Source organism: Ursus arctos, unplaced genomic scaffold (assembly GCF_023065955.2).
Source record: "Ursus arctos isolate Adak ecotype North America unplaced genomic scaffold, UrsArc2.0 scaffold_11, whole genome shotgun sequence".
NCBI lineage: Eukaryota > Metazoa > Chordata > Mammalia > Carnivora > Ursidae > Ursus > Ursus arctos.
This window is the reverse complement of record NW_026622775.1, coordinates 493067-513720: the sequence shown is the minus strand read 5'-3', so window position 1 is coordinate 513720 and position 20654 is coordinate 493067. Positions and strand designations below refer to the sequence as shown.

The 20654-nt window shown below is 34.8% G+C and overlaps 1 protein-coding gene across 1 annotated transcript in view; it reads left to right on the top strand.

Annotated features, from left to right (window-relative positions):
* Positions 1 to 20654, top strand: part of TACR3 (tachykinin receptor 3) — a 76326-nt gene that overhangs the window by 25002 nt on the left and 30670 nt on the right. Inside the window, exons 2-3 of the mRNA XM_026499108.4 lie at positions 8240 to 8428; positions 10867 to 11017. Coding sequence (XP_026354893.1) covers positions 8240 to 8428; positions 10867 to 11017 — 340 coding nt within the window. The remainder of the gene's footprint in view (positions 1 to 8239; positions 8429 to 10866; positions 11018 to 20654) is intronic.

Genomic DNA, 20654 nt, shown 5'->3' with positions numbered 1-20654 from the left:
AAGAAAAGCGTCTGCCAAAACTATTGACTTGTAGTGCCAATTGCAATATGTAGCTTTACCTAATCAATGCCTATAAAAGCCATATAAAAAGGGAAGCCAAATAATTATAAGGGGAAGCTAATAGAGGGGAAGCGAATTTTGGCTCAATACTATTTGATATGAGTCACATTTGTAGTACTCTGCAAGTTACACAAAGTAATAAGTTACTTCACTCAGTTGTCCCAATAATCTGCTTCCTGTCAGAATTCTGATGATAAGGGCCTGGAACTATAATTAGTTTTCAGACAACTTCCCTCTGATTAAAATTAGAATCTCAAAGTTGTGTGGGAGACTACTTTTATCTGTTTCAACAATTCACCTTACTTTTATAAAATCCTTTAATTCACTCAATAAGTGGTGACTCAATTTATTCCTGGTTCCTGAGTGCTTCAACAACAGAGAGAGAGAAGAAAAAAAAAAAAAAAACAACTTATTACCACTGGAGACAATCTATTGTCCCCTAGAGAGCTGTGATTCATCTTTCTCCAGAACTGTAGTCTGAGCTCTGCCTCCTACAGAGATCTGAAACTCCTCGACTATCTACACTATAGTTCTTCATACATTTGACTAAAGCTGACAAGTGTCCTGAGTCTTTTCTTAAGAAATTTCACTTCCTTTATCCATGGATTATAATTTGACATGTCTGTCACTTCCATCTGGGAGTTTCTTTAGCTCTTATATGCTAACTCCTCCACTTTGGGGCAACCTTTTGAATTCTCTCTTCATCTGAAACTCTTTTTCTTATAAAATGAAATTAAACTGGATTGAGTATCTTTTCTTATTGCCGTGAAAAGAGGCTTTGTATGCATTTTAGGAAGCATATTACCTCAGAGTATAAATATAATATCATGTATAATTATACTATACACAAGCATGTATAGCATTTTGTGTTATCTCTATAAAATATTGAATACTAAAAATATTTATAGGTCAATTTCAACATCAGCTATATTTTAACGAAGGCATTGTTTCCAGGAAAATAATCTGCCCAGAGTTCAAAAGTATTTTCAAGGGAAATTAGTTTCTTAACAAAGAAACTAATTAACTTTTTAATATATGATTGATAACATAAAGGCAACTTTATGAAAGCAGTACTTTTGAAATGGTATATAGAAGTGGTGATGTATGTTCCCATTATTTTCCTGAGACAATACAGAGATGGCATAAAATGTTAGTAAATTGGACTTTTAAAAAAGTGATTTAAGGGGCGCCTGGGTGGCACAGCGGTTAAGCGTCTGCCTTCGGCTCAGGGCGTGATCCCGGCGATCTGGGATCGAGCCCCACATCAGGCTCTTCTGCTGTGAGCCTGCTTCTTCCTCTCCCACTCCCCCTGCTTGTGTTCCCTCTCTCACTGGCTGTCTCTATCTCTGTCGAATAAATAAATTAAAAAAAAAAATCTTTAAAAAAAAATAAAAAAATAAAAAAGTGATTTAGAGTTTTATAGTATCTCATGGGTGAAATAACGTATTATGTTCTGATTTTTAAATTACTTATCATCAGAGATAGTATAAATAAGATAATTGTTAGTAAGTTTTATATTGTCAGTTTAGAAAACCACTTCTGAATTCATGTCTGAAATTTTGAGGAGAAATTGTTTTATGTCATACTCACTAATGAGGTAGCATTTTGTTATAACTCATTTTGTAATTACTACAAAAGAATTTAAAGATTAAATGATTTATATACAAAGCTCTTAGAATAGTGGCTGGTATAGGTGTTAGCAATTATTGCTTTTATTGTCAAAAAAGAAAATCTATATAATGGATATATAATATCAGTGAAGTCGCGATTAATACCTACCTCTCCAGCTTCATTTGACACCTCTGCTTTTCCCTCCTCTATGCTGTAGAGAAGCTGGCTTTCTTAGTTCCTCAAATACTTCATGCTTTCTCTAACCGGACTTGCGATTCCACTTTCTCTTCCAATCCCACCTTCATTCTAATTAACGCCTATTCGTCATTCTAAACTGATGTTGCTTCCTCAGGGAAGCCGTGCCTACTAATATCTCTACCATCATTTCAACCTATACCTATACCCCAGACTAGGTCAAACTCCCTGTTTTGTGCTTTGTAATTACTAGTACATTTCATAACATCATAGGGACACAAGGGAGACAACTTTATTTTGCAGCCTTCCCGAAGGATTATGCTAGACAGACTGGCCTACTGACAGTACAGGGAACTGGGCTAAACTTCTCAAGGCTTTGCAAATGACAGGGTCCCCATGGTACATGTAGAGTTTTTCAAAAATTGCAGAATATAAAGTGAGCATAACAAAGGGAAGAAAAGTCAAGTTTAGTATCATAGGATGAAGACTGCCAGTATATTCTTCCCTCCCCTAAACTCCTAAATCCAATAAAATTTTGAAATCTGAAATGCTTTATATAATTGGAATTGTTGTGGAAATCATCAGTACAATTTCACATCCAGGTTCACAGTGGGTGAGATGAATGTATTCTATACAGATTCAAGAACAGAAACAAGAGGGTACTGTATAGATCAGATTGAATTTCACTTAGAAATCGTGGGGGAGGGTGCTGAACTTGCACAGGCCGTTACAACAAAGCTCCAAGGAAAGGTTAACTAAATATCCCAGAGGCAGTGTTTCCTAAGCAACATTTAGGTAGTAATTTCTTAACTTATTTTGTGACTGTCTGAATAATGTATTTCTTCTGCATTAGACTCTGAACTCCACAAGAGTAGGAACTGTATCTGTTCATTTACCAATATGGCCAAAGATTGTAATACAGTCTTGGAAAGAAGCACTCAAGAAATAGTTGAAAACAAATAGCTGATATTAAATTAATAAATGAATAGATACACTTAATTGCCAAATTTAAATTGAAAGTATATATAGTGAGGGTCAAGTACTTTCACTATACAGAAACTTTTATTTTTTAAATATAATCTCCCTCAAATGTCTGTTTATGAATTTTACTTATAAAAATTAAAAAAAAAAACAAACTTGGGCCACCTGGGTGGCTCAGTTGGCTATGTGTCTGCGTTTGGCTGACCCCAGGGTCCTGGGATCTAGTCACATCAGGCTCCTTGCTCAGCAGGGAGTCTGCTTCTCCCTCTGCCTGCCGCCCTCCCACCTTGTGCGCAGGCGCTCTCTCTGACAAATAAATAAATAAAATCTTTTTAAAAAATCAAAAAACTTGAGTAAGTAAAGTGATTTGTTTCTTGCTTGATAATATTTTGAAGTTCCTATTATATGTGTACATATATTTGAATATATATATGTTTATTTTAATAAATACTCCCTTCAAAATTCACTAAGACCATATTTATAACAGATTAATTGGCTCACTCTTGCTTCTTTAAAACACGAAAAATCCAAAATAAAATTTGTCTACAAAACGCAATTTCAGAAAAGATTATATTTCTCTCTAGTGATTTTTCAAAGCAGAAAATGCCTTAGCACCAAAGGCCAGAAGTTGAAATTTTATGGGTCGTGTCTAGTCTTTACTTTGCACAGACAATGGCTAGACAGGATTTTATATACGGGCTTTACAGACTAAACAGTGTCTACTGTGGCCAGAAGCAAATTGGAAAACAGCCAGACCCATGTCATTTAGGGCAAATATTCTTTGCATTGTTCCTATAATCAAGTACCCATCTGAAGAGTACACTCTGTCTTCATACCAAAATTTTAAAATTTGCAGAAGCACAAAAAGATCCAGAAACAGAACTTAATAAAAATGTTAACAAAAGGAAGAATTATAGCAGATGTCAAGAACAATTGCAAAATGGAAAAGGCTTACTTATTGAAAAAGTTATGTCAAAATATTCTATTTTAGACACCAAGGGACCAGAAAAGACCCTTCAATTATATCAGAAAAAAGTAAGTGGTAAAGGAATTTATTAGAATGAAAAAGAAAATTGATAAAAGATGGCATTAAAAATATGAGCTTTCAATGGACGCTTCTGAGAATTTCAGACTCAAAAGAGAATAAAAAGTGATTTTAAACTCATTTAGGTGATATGCTAATTGGAAGAGTGGAGACGCTAATCTTAGCTATTACATACGAAATAATCATACCGAGGAAACTAACATCTTTGAGACTCCGTTTAGTGAGGGAAGAATGGTAGTGAGAAGCTCAGACAAAAACCTAGGAACAGCTAATGTGATCACATAAAGATATGTATTTCTTTAAGGGAGAAATAAAAGTACTGGCAATCATTTATGTGCTATTATATCTCAGATTGGATCATTTCTTATCAGGGTCCAGAGGATATTCATGTGGCTGAGCCTAAGGGTCCTTTTATGTTTTATGCCTGTGTTTGAGCATATTATTATTGCTGGAGAGAGTCCTAGAACAGGAAATATTGATGCCGCAATGAATTCCTAACTACTAATTTCAAATTGGTCTTGTCAGCAGGGCCTGGCAATTCTACGTCCTTCTTTGGCCGACTGGCTTGCTCTCTCTACAATGTTTCAACATTCCTTTATTTTCTTCAAACCATTAACATAATTCAATCGCTCACGTAACACCCTACTCCAGGCAGCAATCCTCTCATCCAAACCAAAAGGATAGCCAAGTTACTTCCTCCCCTGCTTCCATTCTTTTCCTTCCTTCAGTCCATTTTCCATACTAAAATCTGATCATTCTCCTCTGACTAATCACCTCAACTACTTGCCGTAGGACAAAAGACCTACAATCTGCTGTACAAATGCATCTCAAACCACTTCCGCGTTCACTTTCTATGTTTCTGTTCAGTAGTCTTTAATTACTCAAGTGCCCAATGCTTCCGCATCCTTACCCATTGCTTTGGTTTCCTGGGGCTGTTGTAACAAAGTAACGCAGATGGAGTGACTTAAAACAACAGAATTTTACAGTCTTAACAGTTCTGGAAGCTAGAAGTCTGAAATCAAGGGTTGACAAGGGCCATGCTCCCTCAGAAACCTTTAAGGAAACCCTTCCTTGCCTCCTCTTAGCTTTTTGTGGTTTTTCTGGCAGTCTTTGGCAATCCTTGGCTTTTTTTTTTTAATTCGATTTGCCAACATATAGTACATCATTAGTTTTTGATGTAGCGTTCAATGATTAATTAGTTACGTATAATACCCAGTGCTCGTCACATCATGTGCCCTCCTTAATGCCCGTCACCCAGTTACCCCATCCCCCCACCCACTGCCCCTTCTGCAACCCTCAGTTTGTTCCCCAGAGTCAGGAGTCTCTCACGGTTTGTCTCCCTCTCTGATATCTTTAGCTGCATCATTCAATCCTCCAACTTCGTATGGCATTCTCCATATGTTTCTCTCTGTTCCCAAATTTCTCCTTTAAATCAGTCATATTGGATTAGGGCCCACCCTAATGACCTCATTTTGACTCACTTGCCTTTATAAAAACTCGATTTCCAACTAAGTTCACATTCTGTGATACACGGGTTTAGGACTTATATATATCTTTTTTAGAGACACATAGTTCAACCAATAAAAACCCATTAACACAGGAATTTTTCACATATCCTTTGTTCTTACACAAATCTGACAATCCTTATTCTTCTGCCACCTTGCCTAGTCACCTTTCCAAATTTCAACCCAGAATGACTTTTCTTAGGGAAGACTGAGTCACGATCTAAATATATTTTTTCCCAGTAAATGCATTCACATGGCTATATATTGCTTGCCTTTGTAACCCTTGTCATATTTGTATTTTATGTTTATTTTACATTATTTGGATAGTATCTATCTACTTCACTGGACTGGGAGCTCTGTGAAGGTTGTTTCTCTTAGGTGTTGTATCACTGTAGAGTCAAGAATGCCACAGTAGGCATTCAATAATGTTTGGTTGAATGAATAATGGATCAAACCAGGAATGACAAAATGTCAACTTGAAGCTCTTAAGTTCCTATTTTCACTAAAGTATTAGTTAATGAGAATATAAATTGATTGTTTTCATATAATTCATATAAAACAATATTCTCTGTGTCAGGAAATAATTTCTGTAATAAAGAGTAATTCACCAAAACAAATCAATAAGCAACTTGCACCTTTTTAAAAATTATTTGTGCTGTAGTAACTTTACAGGACTCTAACCCTGCTCGTGTCACTCAAATCCTCTTTCAGTCTCAAAAACTCAACTGTCTAAACATCCAGAGTGCATTCATGTACTTCCAGGGCAAGCAAAAAAGCAAAAGAGTATGACAGAGTTGAGGAATATTCAGTCCAGCACAACAAAATTTATTGATAAGTGTCAAGCTTGGCTCTAGAAACGCCCGTGAAGCAACAAGTCAGTATAATGAGAGAAATGCTGTGGTGAATCAAAATCAGCAGCAGTGGAAACAGAAATGCCCAGCCCCCGATGCTGCCTTCCTAGGCTTGACTTCTGTCTCTAATATTGCACATGAACGCTTTGGATTCTGCGGCAAAATGTGATTCTCTGGATGGCATCTACCTTACATAGTTTTCTTTCTCTTGCACAATTCCTTACAAGACCAGTCCCGTTCAAAACCTCAGTCTTAAACATGGACTTTGAAGACTGGCAGAACTGGTTTAGAATTCTAGCTATTGCCATCTGGGTCATTTTGAACAACTTACTTGATGTTTTTGAGCTTCAGTTTTCTATAAAAAAAGAGATAATAATATTATTTGGTTGATTAGATTGTTCTGGATATTAAATATATATAATGTATATAATAAATTGCCTGCTCATGGTTAGTAATCAGTAAATGTTGCTATTATTCACCAACGTAAGCACAGGAGGCACATTTTAAACAATTTTCGGTTTAAACATATGCATTCTATTTTCATTGTGTGGTTCACTTTATTTTCTGAAATTATGGTACTGTTTTTAGGATTTTTTTTTCATACCTAACATTCACTTTTACCTATTAGCTGTCATACATAATAAACTAAGGATATTTCCTTTAAGTACATTTCAACTAAAGTTAATATTAGTAGTAGTATATAGATAAGTTCCAATATAACTATGAAAGGTCCAATTCTGCCTAATAGTCATAAGACTAAGAGCAATAAGGAAGTTAATAAATTATCCTCATCTTGAAATATTTATTCTTAAGATTAAAATGTTTTGGGTTTAAGTAACACTCATTCTTTGATTAAATTGTTGCCTTTGAAAATTTTGCATAAATCAAAATATATTTGAGAAACACAAAATGGTCAACAGTAAAATAATTTAAATAATGTTTTATTGATAGAAATGCAGAAATACAATTGATTTTATGTATAATTTGTAATTAATTTTCTGCTTTATTAGCCAGAATTTGGCAATTAGATATATTATCCAATTTAAAACTGTAAATTGATTCTCCCAGACATAGTTACTACTTTGCCAATTGAATATAGCTTGACTTTTGTTACCATATTCAGAGTTTCCAATTTCCCAGAAAGTTGCACTCTAAGTGTGTTTTTAAGAGTCTCAAATATATTTTCCTATAACTATTATATTATACATAGTTACATAGACTGAAGATTTTCATGATAAACCATGAATTCAATTTTAGAGGTAACAGCAAGGCGTAGCCTCAGTCACACTTGACTTATTCATTATTATCTGAATCCTGAACTTGTCTCTTGATGTTTTTATTTTTATTTTTTATTTTTTTCTTCAGTTAGCTGCTATATGGTACATCATTAGTTTTTGACGCAGTGCTCAGTGACTCATTAGTTACCTACAACACCCAGTGCTCATCACATCACATGACCTGCTTGATGTTTTTAAATGGAGCTGTTGATGATACCCTTTTATAGAGGTTCCTCATCTTTGTCAATCATATCCATATTCCTTCTCTAGAATTTTCTTGTAAACAGTTAAACATACAGAAGAAAAATGGATGTCTTGAGGTATAGAACTCATATTTTTAAGCACTTACTAAGTCCTTTTCCAATTCCACTCAGCAGACATTTATGAATTCTGATGTGCCAGGCACCGCACCAAATAATCGATACCTTTCACTTACATTATTTCTATTAATCTTGACTTCACCCCTACGAGGTGGGTGTTCTTATTTCTATTTTTAAAATAATGAAGCTGAGGTTCAAAAGGTTAAATACGTGACAGAATAGGATCTGAAGGTTCGCCTGCCGGATCCCGAAGACGACACCGTGACTGTCGTTCTCTGCTGCTTCCACGTAAGGAAAACGCTCACTAACTGGCTTCAGAGTGACTCCTTTAAAACTCCATTCTTAAGTCTATTGCAAGAGAGAAGACAAAATGGTTTTGTTTGTTTTTATATAGGTATATGGCCATTATTGATCCCTTGAAGCCCAGACTGTCTGCCACAGCAACCAAGATCGTCATTGGAAGCATCTGGATTCTAGCATTCCTACTTGCCTTCCCTCAGTGTCTTTACTCCAGAATTAAAGTCATGCCAGGCCGTACTCTTTGCTACGTGCAATGGCCAGAAGGTCCCAAACAACATTTCACGTAAGTTAATTCTCTATTGCAGTTTTTAATTCAACTTATTAAACGCTTGTAAAACTACAGGTTGGGAGTAACAATTAAGCAAATAAGACATAAGCATTTCCCTCAAGGGTTCACACATTACTTGGGAAAAGATATATATCAAAATATTAAATACATGGGGTGCCTGGCTAGTTCAGTCAGTAGAGCAACTCTTGATCTCAGAGTTGTGAGTTTGAGCCTCATACTGGGTGTAGAGATTATTTAAAAATAAAATCTTTTTAAAAAATGGTTTAAAATACTACAATATAATATGGTCCATAAGTTTTATAAGTTACCAAGGTTTCTAATAGGAAAAATTTGATGACATTTATATGGGGTAGAGCTAGAGAGTTTCCTGGAGGAAGTGAGAAGATCCCTGGAGATGAAAGCATTACACAAACGAAAGCAGGGTTATTACCAAGAGAGAAAAGAATGAGAAGGGAAGAACTGAAGCCCAAAGGTGTTGATTGCCCTTTTAAAATCCTGGCCAGAGAAAGGCAGTGCTGGTAGGCTCTTGGTTGTGGTCCTTTCTTTTACCATTAAAGAAATGTAAACACTAGGTTGGAAAGGAAATAAGAATGCTATAATGGTAGAGTTTGGTATTTCATACTTTGGACCCATCTTTAAAAAAGAAAAACAAAACAAAACAAAACCCATAACTGGGCAACTGCTTGCCCAGTTTGCATTTTTTTTTTTTAAGATTTATTTATTTATTTGAGACAGAGAGAGAGAGAGAGAGAGAGACCAGGGGGAAGGCCAGAGGGGGGGAGAGAGAGAATCCCAAGCCGACTCCACACTTCCCATCATGGGGCTCGATCCCAGGACCCTGAGATCATGACCTGAGCCGAAGTCAAGAGCAGACGGTTTAACTGACTGAGCCACCCAGGTGCCTCTGTTTGCATTCTTTATTGGGATCATTTAAATTTTAATTCAACAAAATCTTACGTAGTGTCCAATTTTTCCCTTTAACAATAACAAGTGATACAAATACAATGGTCATCTTTCAAACTGGTCTATACTCAATGTCCAGATTTTTTTTATTTTAAGTTTTTATTTTAATTCCAGTTAGTTAACATACAGTATAATATTAGTTTCAGGTGTACAATATAGTGGTTCAACAATTCCATACTTCACCCAGTGCTCATCAAAAGTGTACTCCTTAATCCCCATCACCAGTTTAACCCATCCCTCCACACCCCCCGCCCCTCTGGTAACCATCAGTTTGTTCTCTAGAGTTAACAGCCTCTTTCTTAATTTGTTTCTCTCTCCCTCTTTTTTTTCTTTGCTCATTTGTTTTGCTTCTTAAATTCCACATATGAGTGGAATCATATAGTATTTGTCTTTCTCTGACTGCACAGAATCCAGATTTTTAAAGAAAAATATTAAGAAGTATTTATTGACGGAAAAGCAGGCAGAGGTTATTAAACTCAGTACTGTTATTCTATCTGATATTAAAAAATCTTAGCTGTATAACAAAATAAAAATAATCAGGATAATAAAATTAAATTATCTGTTGACTGAATGGCTTCCCCCCGACTGTAACTCAATACTTAATAAGCTATCAGGAAACAGGAAGGCAAAGAGTTTTAAGATTCTCTTTACAAAGAAACAGATAGTGCAGTGTACCAAATTCTTTAATTACTTTAAAGCCTTCCTAAGACAGAAGTTGTGCAAAACTATACACATTCTAATTGTGTGATTATATTATCAGTTGTCCTGTTCCTCCCCAATGGCATCCTTATAATTTTGATCAAAAGCTATGAAGTCCTAGAATTTAGTTTGCTAATTTATAGTATCATGACACTGGTGTGACTAACACAACTGAATGTTATTTACCAAATTAATAATGCTGTCGGATGTGGCATGACATTGGAAAAATGCATGTAAATGTCAATACCTGAGTTTTTAAATTGCAGTCATATAGCTTGTGGATCCAAAGTGGCTTACAGTATCTAGTTACATTTTTTACTTGGATAAAAAAGCAATCTATCTCAAATATGACTGGTGTTGCAGAGATATATAGAATAATTTTACATGTGAGAAAATATCTGTCAGTTGATCGGTTTATTCTGTCTCATCTCTTTCTCTCTGATGATCAATTTAATTAGATTAATTCCACATTACCAAGCAGAGAAATGGCGTTCATCCTGAACCCCTAGGCAGGGGGAACGTGGGTAGTTCAATCAGCACTGCAGCTGTAGTGTTTGCATAGGAATCAGAGATTGACAGAGACCAACTGGTAGCATTTGGGTGACTGGTAGACAGTAACATGGTATCTTGATAGATTTGTGAGATGAGGACTTGGAGAAAATGTGGAAATGATCTTTGGAATTTTCGGTTATGACTTAGAAGGGAATGAATTCGAAGTTCCACAAACTACATCTCGACATGCTCTTCAGCACGTGTGTGTTTCCTTGCAGTTACCACGTTATTGTCATCGTCCTGGTGTACTGCTTCCCACTGCTCGTCATGGCTGTGACATACACCATTGTTGGAGTTACTCTGTGGGGGGGAGAGATCCCAGGCGATACCTGTGACAAGTACCATGACCAGCTAAAGGCTAAAAGAAAGGTACTGTTCCATATGATTTTACCTAGTATTTGCAAATGTGAGTGGCCCGTCAAGGAGGGGGAAGACCTAGTCATGGCGTTTTAATATAATATGATTGGAGGCTTTACTCTTTTTTGTACTTGTTTGTACTTGTACTGCTGGTACTCGTTTACTATTTTTTGTCTTGTTTTCATTCTTTCTATCAATTTTTTTCTTTTAATTTCTTTATGTCTTCTATAAGCACTGTCTATGTACAGTATCAGTCTGGAATACATAGTCACTTTCTTGTAGCAGGACTTATACTACCTTTTGCAGAGTGTTCTCAATTACTCCACGTGAAACTTCTGAAATTTCACTTGAAGTCCCAGTGATTGTATTTCTGCGGCTGTAGCTACCTTTGTCCTTTGTTGAACAGGATGCCCCTGATGTCCTCTAATCTTCCCGCAGCTTCTTTTATCCCTGGAACCTCTCCCAGTATGTGCTATAATTCCCTAATATCCATCCACCTTACCCTCTCCCTACACATGCCTCCCCTCCTCCCCCAGGCCCATCTGGTTTCTACCCAGCCATCGCGTATGTCTGATTATGAGATGAGAGCTGCACTAACGCTCTGCTATGACTTACTGGGTGGCAAGAAAAAGCTTATTTTTGAACAATTCACATGAAACAAAAAGCCTCTAAAAATTATTATGTTGACATTTTACAAGGATTTTTTTAATTAAGAGTTTTTTTCATTAAGATTTTTTTTCTATCATCATGTGACTCAATAAGTGAGTTTTTAAAAAAATTTGTGGAGTTAAAAAGAATCCTAGAGTCATCTATTCCATCTTCCTCTCTCCAGTTGATGTGTTCCTAATACAAATCAGAGAGGCTTTCCCAGAGATAAAAGAGTCATGCTGATTATGCCAACGATTATTTATTCCGTTGACGACTCATTTACTTATGTAGAGCTACTACTTACTGCATGGACGTGTCCCTTAAAAAGCACTCAACAATTTAAAAACTACTTACCTATAAACACTCAACAGAGATCAATCACGTTTTAAAATTTAATGTAGCAAATTGATTCCATTTTAGTACTGTTATGTTTTTCCTCTGTTACCAATAAATAATGGAAGCTAAGATTTATGTTCAGTTCACATTTTATCATGGTCTCTAGTCTTTGAAAAGTAGCATGAACTTCTACACATTAATTTAGTCATTTCAGCCTATAATATGGATAATTATGGATTTATTTCTCTCTCAAAGAAACTTACCTTAAAAATGAAGTGCACAAACAATTAAACTATGCCTTCAGCACACCACACACACACACACACACACACACACACACACAGCCCCAGAAGAACATCAAAAACACACATCTTAAATGAACAGTTTCTCTTTCTACTTTGTAGTTTCAGCTCCTTTTCCAACATCTTGCTCATATTGCAGGATACTTTGGGGGGTAAAATTTTTTATAGCTATGTTTTAGGTGTCATCACATTAAATAAATGATAGGTATTTCAGAGTAATGTCTGTCTCTGTACTGATGACTTAGTTTCCCATCTTTTATTTCTTTCTTTTGGCTTAGCCATCTTTTTTTTTTTTTTTTTTACAATTTTTTCTTGTTCACGCCTAAACAAATTAAAATAAGTCCAGTAATTATTGATGATAGTTCCCTTTCTCATATTCATGTAATATTGTCTAGCAAGAAATGAAAAGTTAATGTGAGTGTTCCTTTTTATTTGTTATTTGAGTCCCAGAGGGAAGAAAAGTAAGAGGGGATGTTTTTTCTTTGCCCTTCTATAACTGATAAGAGTAAGGCATAAATATTTACTTTTTATTTCATTACTCTACAATTTCAAAGTGTAAATACCAATTCAAACTGAGAGAGTGACCTTTCTAGAACATTTCAAAAAAGTATGACATTTAAAAGTTCCAGCCCATATTTCTGTCATATTGTGTTCTGGGCTAAAATAAGACAAAATGACATCCATGCCATGGACTTCTTATAATAAATCACCTTGCCCCTGGATTCCTTTTGTAGGCATGTATTGGAATGATCATCGGAATCTCCGAAGTAGCACTCATTTTGTCTAAAAATTTAAAATTTAAAAATAGAGCTGGGTGTTCTCTTCATTTCTTTATTTGTACCTAAAATTAAATATTGTCTGATATGGTCTGGAATACAGTTAATTTATCAAGGAATCATATGTTTCTTATATTTTAATATGACAACTTAGGTCAAAGATGTAAATCGTACCCTGGATGAGCACTTTAATTTTATGCTGTCTTCTAAAGAATACATCCTCGATAGTACAGACTGGACGTCAGAGACAAATAGGAGGGAATGATATACATGATAATACAAATCCATGATGACTATGGGGAAAAACTCCATAAACAACTCTTAGCTAGCCTCCTAGTTAAAAAGAGTAGTGGAGCCCCCAAATACACATGAACAAGAATAAATGAAAGCTTAAGAAATTGAGACAAGTCACTGAGATCTCTGCCACCACTGAGAAGCATTACTGCCATTTCTTTTTCTCCCACAATCTGCAGGAATTGTGCTCAATTTCAAACATTATACGTTAAATTCTCTGAAGAACAGCCAGTAAAATAAATTACTATGTCTAAGCCATAATGAATTTAGCAACCTAAAAATTAAACTAATATGAAACTTTCAGTTAATTGGGATTAACTTCCCCACTCAATCTTTACAGATGAACTACCTAAGTATACATATAGTTTGAAAATAATAAGTAGTTCTAGCCAGCACCAGGTTAAAAAAAAAACTAAATATCAGCCTTGAGAAATAAGTTAATAGCTCTAGAAATATTTCCTCATCATTGAAATTGGAGTGTTGAAACTGAAAATCAGTATTAAAATTCAATGGCTCTAAGAAGCTCACTAAACTCTAGGAGGTAATGGGTAGGATTGTCTGACGTTTGAGTCACATATATAGAACTAGTCTTCCAAAACATGTTAGCAATCACATCAATAAACTCTGTCTTATGTAAGTGTATTTTACAACTTCAAAGCACTTTGTGTACCTCATAGCACAATCAGGTATCCTTAATTTATAGTAAATGTGGTAGATTTTAAAATATTGTATGTTATATACACATTGGCTTTCAATATAAATCTATTTAAATATGCATATTGAAATAATAATGTACCTTTAATGTAATAAAGTGGTTAACTTAGGAATCCAAGTACTTTAAATAAAATTATCCTCAAATAGCAGCAAAATATAAAGTTTCAATTAATATCACACAATTCCCAGGGTCTTGGTTCTCATTAGTTTTATCTTTTTTTTTTTTTTTTGGTAGTAATTGCTTATTATTCTTGCCAAAGCTCTCCATCAGGAAATGTGTACTATTTTGTACATTGTTATAATATTCAAGTTGAAAATTGAAATTATATTTTTACAAATTTTTAAGAGACTGCTTTTCTAACGTTATTCTGTTTGCTGAGCTTGTTATATTAATGCTTGCATTCCAGTGTAAGAATAATTTAGTGTCTAGAAGAAAAAACTGGTCCTGGTCTACTTTATTCTACTTACTCATGGGTATAGTCACAGATTTTGGCTACCTGTGGCTGAAACTCTATGTATGAAAGCAATCTACTTGAAGTTCACATAACAATTATGCAACAAAATTTGAAACTGTATCTTTTTATGTTGGCAAATAAAAAGTCAGATTTTAAATATTTAGCCGTCAACTCACAAGCTGATTTTAAAATACATTTGCAATTTAAAAAATGTATTTTAGAATGACAGATCTGATCAGAACCTAAAATTTCATGAATCCCTTGCTTACTGCTACTCTTTATTAAAATCAAATGCAGTATAAGGAGGAAATGAGTATAGGTTGTTAACATCTCGTATTTAGGATGTTTTGGTAAAAGAAATCAAATATGTTCTTTGACGTTTTTTCAGTCTTGTCAGTATTGTTCTATTTCCTCAAGTATCGAGAAGTAAGAAAACTATAGATACTGTCTCAGAAGCCATCGTAATGCTTATTTGAGTTAGGATGTTATCTACAACTAAATCTACACAGCTACAATTTGAAAGCTACACTTTGGAAACAGAAATGAGTTGCTATCCATCTCTCCCACTGAATATTCTCATAAATTGACTACTTCCTTGGCAATGTGGGTGAAAAAAACGTAGTGACATTCTCCTATGATATTAAATTCTTGGCAATGACAAAATATATCCCACAATATATGTGTAAGTCTGCTGGCATCTTGGAGTAATTATGTAGAAAATAAATTCCAGAACACCAGTGATTAGCAAGATGGAAAGAAAATAAATTATATTTAATAATAGATATATGAGTTGGACATAAAACATAGCTTAATACTTCAAGTAATTATAATTATTAAATTCACCTATAAGAAAAATAAATGGTGGCTTGATAGAGAATGAAAACAATGATAAGAACTATATGAGATCAACTTTAATTTATTCATCAAAGGTGATATATTAAAAGTTCCTATTGTAGAAAGACCACTGACAAAGTTTGTCTGATATCAGAAAAAAATTGCTATCTTGTAATATTCTTACAAATCAGATAAAGAAAAATGGCCTTGTGGGGCGCCTGGGTGTCTCAGTCGTTGAGCGTCTGCCTTCGGCTCAGGGCGTGATCCCGGCGTTATGGGATCGAGCCCCACATCGGGCTCCTCCTCTGGGAGCCTGCTTCTTCCTCTCCCACTCCCCCTGCCTGTGTTCCCTCTCTTGCTGGCTGTCTCTCTCTCTCTGTCAAATAAATAAATAAAATCTTAAAAAAAAAAAAAAGAGAAAAATGGCCTTGTTGCAAATCATGTTAGTATTGATTGAATTTGGACACTCCATGTGTGCTGATGAAGAGAATGATGTCAGTCTAAACAGAGGCGTTGAGGGGCATGCCACAGAGCTCTGTCATCGGGACTAGCTCATTCAAAACTGATCAATAAGAAGAAAATCAACTCTGTGGCCAAGATAAATAAGTCTACAGATAGAGACAGAATATTAGATGATTGGAATAAAAACTAGGAAGGCCTAGAATACAGGGCCATGTGCATGATAGATTGTACATGCTGTATGGTCTTGATCCCATGGCTGACCAGAAAAAGAGGGGTCTTGGATGTCAATGATCTCTACTCTTTTTATTTTTTAATTTAAAGACATTTATTTATTTAGAGAGCAGGGAAAGCAGCAGAGAGAGAGGGAGGGAGAGAATCTCAAGCAGACTGAGGAACTCGACCTGGGGCTTGATCTCAAGACCCTGAGATCATGACCTGAGCTGAAATCAATAGTCAGGCGCTTAACCAAGTGAGTTGCCCCATCAATGATCTCTATTCTAGTTCCTGCCCTATCAGTGTGATCCTAGACACATCTCTTTAACTTTCAGAGTCCCTGCTTACTTAAGACTGTGGAGGTTTGAAAAAGGACCTTTTGTGTTAAAATTCAGTGGTTCTAATGCCCAGCATCATGCCTTTTACAAAGAAGGCATTTAATTCCTGTTGCTATTTCCTTCTTCTTGAACCATTTTCTAGCTTTTTCAATATGTAGAACGTAAAACTAAGTGCAGAACTCATATCTAGACATTTACGTATGACTCTCACTTTACTCCTTTTAATAAATCAATGATTTGTCTTTAAGCTGACTGTAGATTTTATCAGGACTTATAGTTGAGATATATTACATTAAGTATAAAATCCATTTCCAAACAGCCTAGAGTTTTTTGTTTTCTTCCCACGCATTAATTTAACAAAAAATATAAATGGAAAATTTCCTGTGACTACATTTAACCAAAGTAACAACAACAGCTCAACCACAAGGGGAAAAAGAGTTACTTTCAATTTTTCGGATTTAGCCTATAAGCCTCTTATTCTTGGAAAATATCCATTAAAACAAGGTGAATCAATAATTTGATAGCACATTTCTTTCTCTGTGTTTTAATATTTCCATCACATTTTATGCTATTAATCTGATTTTTCCCCTAGCAATTGTCTTCCTTTAGCTACCCAGCTGTAGCAAAGAAAGTAACACAGCATGTGCACATTTTCCTAAAAGAGAGCTCGCCGTGCAGTGTCAGCAGTGGCAAGCGTTCAAATTAATTGAGAATCTGCTGAAATGCTGGCTTTGTAAATAAACTAAAAGTTTTGTGTCTCACTCTTTACCCATAACCAATTGTTTTATCTTTATGTACTTTATTTTGTTGCAATAAAAAAACTTGATATTTTCTATATGATTTAGACTTCAAATATTAATACATTATGTAAATGTACAAGCTAGTATATAATTCAGTGATTTTCCTATCTTTGTGTCCCTCCCTCATTTCTGTGCCTCCATGACACCTTTCCACTTATTTCCATGCATCTTTCCCTAATAATTTGGCATAATAATATTATTATTCACATTATTAATGATAAAACCATATATCCCTTTTAAAATCTCTATATTTTAAGAAATACATATCTTCTCATGTGTTCTTTCCTTTAAAATGTATGCTATAGGTATACATTTTAGATATGGGTATACTTATATATATATAGGTGTATATATATATGTGTGTGTGTGTGTGTATGTGTGTATATATATATATAAACCTAAAGTTTATGCAGGTATAAAACCAATATTTTAGTAGTAGATTTTCTAGGGAAATGAAAATCAAGAATTTTAAAATATCATTTTAAGTTTTTGTCTTGTATCACACAATATCTCCCCCACAAAGAAAAATAAATATTGTTAGTACTTTTATATATAAGTTCATGATAATTTATCAACATTTTTCATTCATATATTTTGAGAACAGTTTGTGTTTTGGCTGATGAATCAATGAGCATCATTAGAACATACCTACTTTTTTTTATTTTGGAAATTATACAAATACTTCATCCCATCAGGATAGATGAAAATTTATATGAATTGGGTCTTTAAAAACCTCGATGTCTTCAAGGAAAAGAACTAAGATCAAAACAAAGTCAAAAAAATACCTGGAATTTATGATAGATAAGAATAATATTGCCATGAAATATTTCTAATTGAAATAGTGAGACTTAAAGAAACTAATAGCTGCTCCATCTCATTAACTTCTATCCCACCTGGTGCTATGACCCACAATCAGGAGCGACTCCTACACCTGAGCTTTGCATTGAGTGCAGATGCCACTTGGTTACAATTCTCTGATTAACTCTTCTCCCTGCTCTCTGTGGGTGGCAGTGGATGGCAATCATCTGTGTAAGCCTAGAAAATTTCTGTGTATTTCTTTCTGGTTTGCCAGGGGTACTCGAGAAGAGGAAGTGTTTACTCCTTTTTGGAAAAGGTAGCACTTTTGGAGGAAATGTCTGCAGCCTTTCAGTGCTTGGCAATCACTTGAAAAGATTTCTCCATAGATTACTCATTAATAGTTCTCATTCTGCAATCACAGGTGCAGAAAAGATTGGAACCAGGTTCAGAAATCGTGGATTTCTCACAGAAAAATTAAGCTTAGCCTATGAAATCTGTAACAAGTGCTACAAAATCAATATGCAGGAATCTGTTGCATTTTTATGCACTGATAACAAACTATCAGAAAGAGAAATAAACAAAACAATTCAATTTACAACTGCATCAAAAAGAAGAAAATACCTAGGAATAAATTTAACCAAGGAGGTGGAAGACCTGTATACTGAAGCTATAAGACATTGATGAAAGAAATTGAAAACAACACAAATAAATGGAAAGATACTCCATGCTCATGTATTGAAAAAATTAATATGTTAAAATGCCAATACTACCCAAAGCAATCTACAGATTCAATGCAATTCCTATCAAAATTCCAATAGCATTTTTTACAGAAATAGAACAAACAATCCTAAAATGTGTATGGAACCACACACACACACACACACACACACACACACAAATAGCCAAAACAATCTTGAGAAAGAAAACCATAGCTGGAGGTATCATACTTCCTGATTTCAAACTGTATTACAAAGCCATAGTAATTAAAATGGTATGGTATTAGCATAAAAACAGACACATCAATCAATGGAACAGAATTGACAGCCTAGAAATAAACTCACATCAATCTGGTCAATTATTTTACAACAAAGGAGCCAAGAATATAAAATGAGAAAAGGACAGTCTGTTCAATTAACTATGTTGGGAAAACTAGACAGCTACATAGGAAAGAATGAAACTGGGCCACTATCTTAAAATTCTCAATACTTCAGGACACACAAACACACAAAGGCACACATGAGAATGGTATCAATTATTACAGGTTTTACAAAATCACCCTCTATATGGATAGATGAGATTGAATCAAACTCTTCTACTGGTTTTATGTGTTTGTTATTTAAAACTTAGATCCATCTGAGGTTTATTTATACGAGCTGTGGAATGGGGTAACAGTTTTGTTTTCTAGATGCTCTTCTATTTTACCTACCACTATTTATTGCATAACCCATCTTTTCCAAGACTAACTTAAAATGTTACAATTATCATAGCCTAAATTCCCAAATGTGTTTGAGACTCAGTCAACTTTCTATTCTCTTCTATCTGGCTGTTCATGCATTATCACCACATAGGTTAAATTAGCGAAACTTAATAATGTATTTTAATATCTGACTGGCAACTCTCCACTCCATTTACCTTTTTTCTTTCCAGAATTTTCCTAGCTATTCTTACATGTTTACTTTTACATAAAAATTTTATAAAATCATTTTGTCTAGTTAAAATGATTCTTGATTTTGGAATTAGATAACATTTATTAACTTTGAGAGAACTGGACCATAAATATTTAGTAAGGGGAAAATGGAATGGGTTGATGAATGAATAAACCCATGGTATTCTTTTATGTTGCATGAGACAACTGAATGTAATGACTGGGAACAGAGACTCTTAGTGTGCCAAGTTCAAATGCTGACTCTGGCACCTATCTTGGGCTATATAACCTGTCTGAACCTCAGAGAGGTTACAACCTCTATAAAATGAAGGGAAAATAATAATAATGAATATCCATGTGGTTGTATAGAGATTAAATGAGGCAATGAATGTTAAGTACTCCAAAAAGTGCCTAGCACCTAGCATACTGTTCTCAGTAAATGGTACCTGTCAATGTGGAACCTTACTGTGATTATATATGCCAGTACTGCAGAGGTCAGAAAGCATCTTGTGGTAGCAAAGTAAAGAGGTATGAAAGTGGCCATTTATCTTTTTAAACTTAATATTGACCTACATGTGTGTGTGTGCTCTTAATCCCCCTCACTTATTTCATCCATCCCCCTACCCACCTACATTGACTTCTTTCCACATATATATTACTTAATTCTTATAATACCTATGTGAAGTTTTCTTGCTTTACAGAAAAACGAAACTGAGTCTCAAACTTATAAAATTAATAAGTGGCAGAACTTGGACTTGAATCCTGGACAGAAGTTTTTAGGGCTGTGTTATTTTAGAGAACTACTTAGTTCAAAGAACCAGGTTTCAGAATGATACTTTATGTTTGAATATTATTTGTATTATACAAGGTACATTCTTATATATTGTCTATACTGAGCTTCATAATTTCCCTGGGGAAGTAGGCCTGGTGGAAGGTGTTTTCTTCCACTTAACATTATCAGGAAACTGAAGCTCCAGGAAGGTGAAAGTTGCCCAAATTCATACAGCTGATAATTGCATACGTGGAGCCCATTC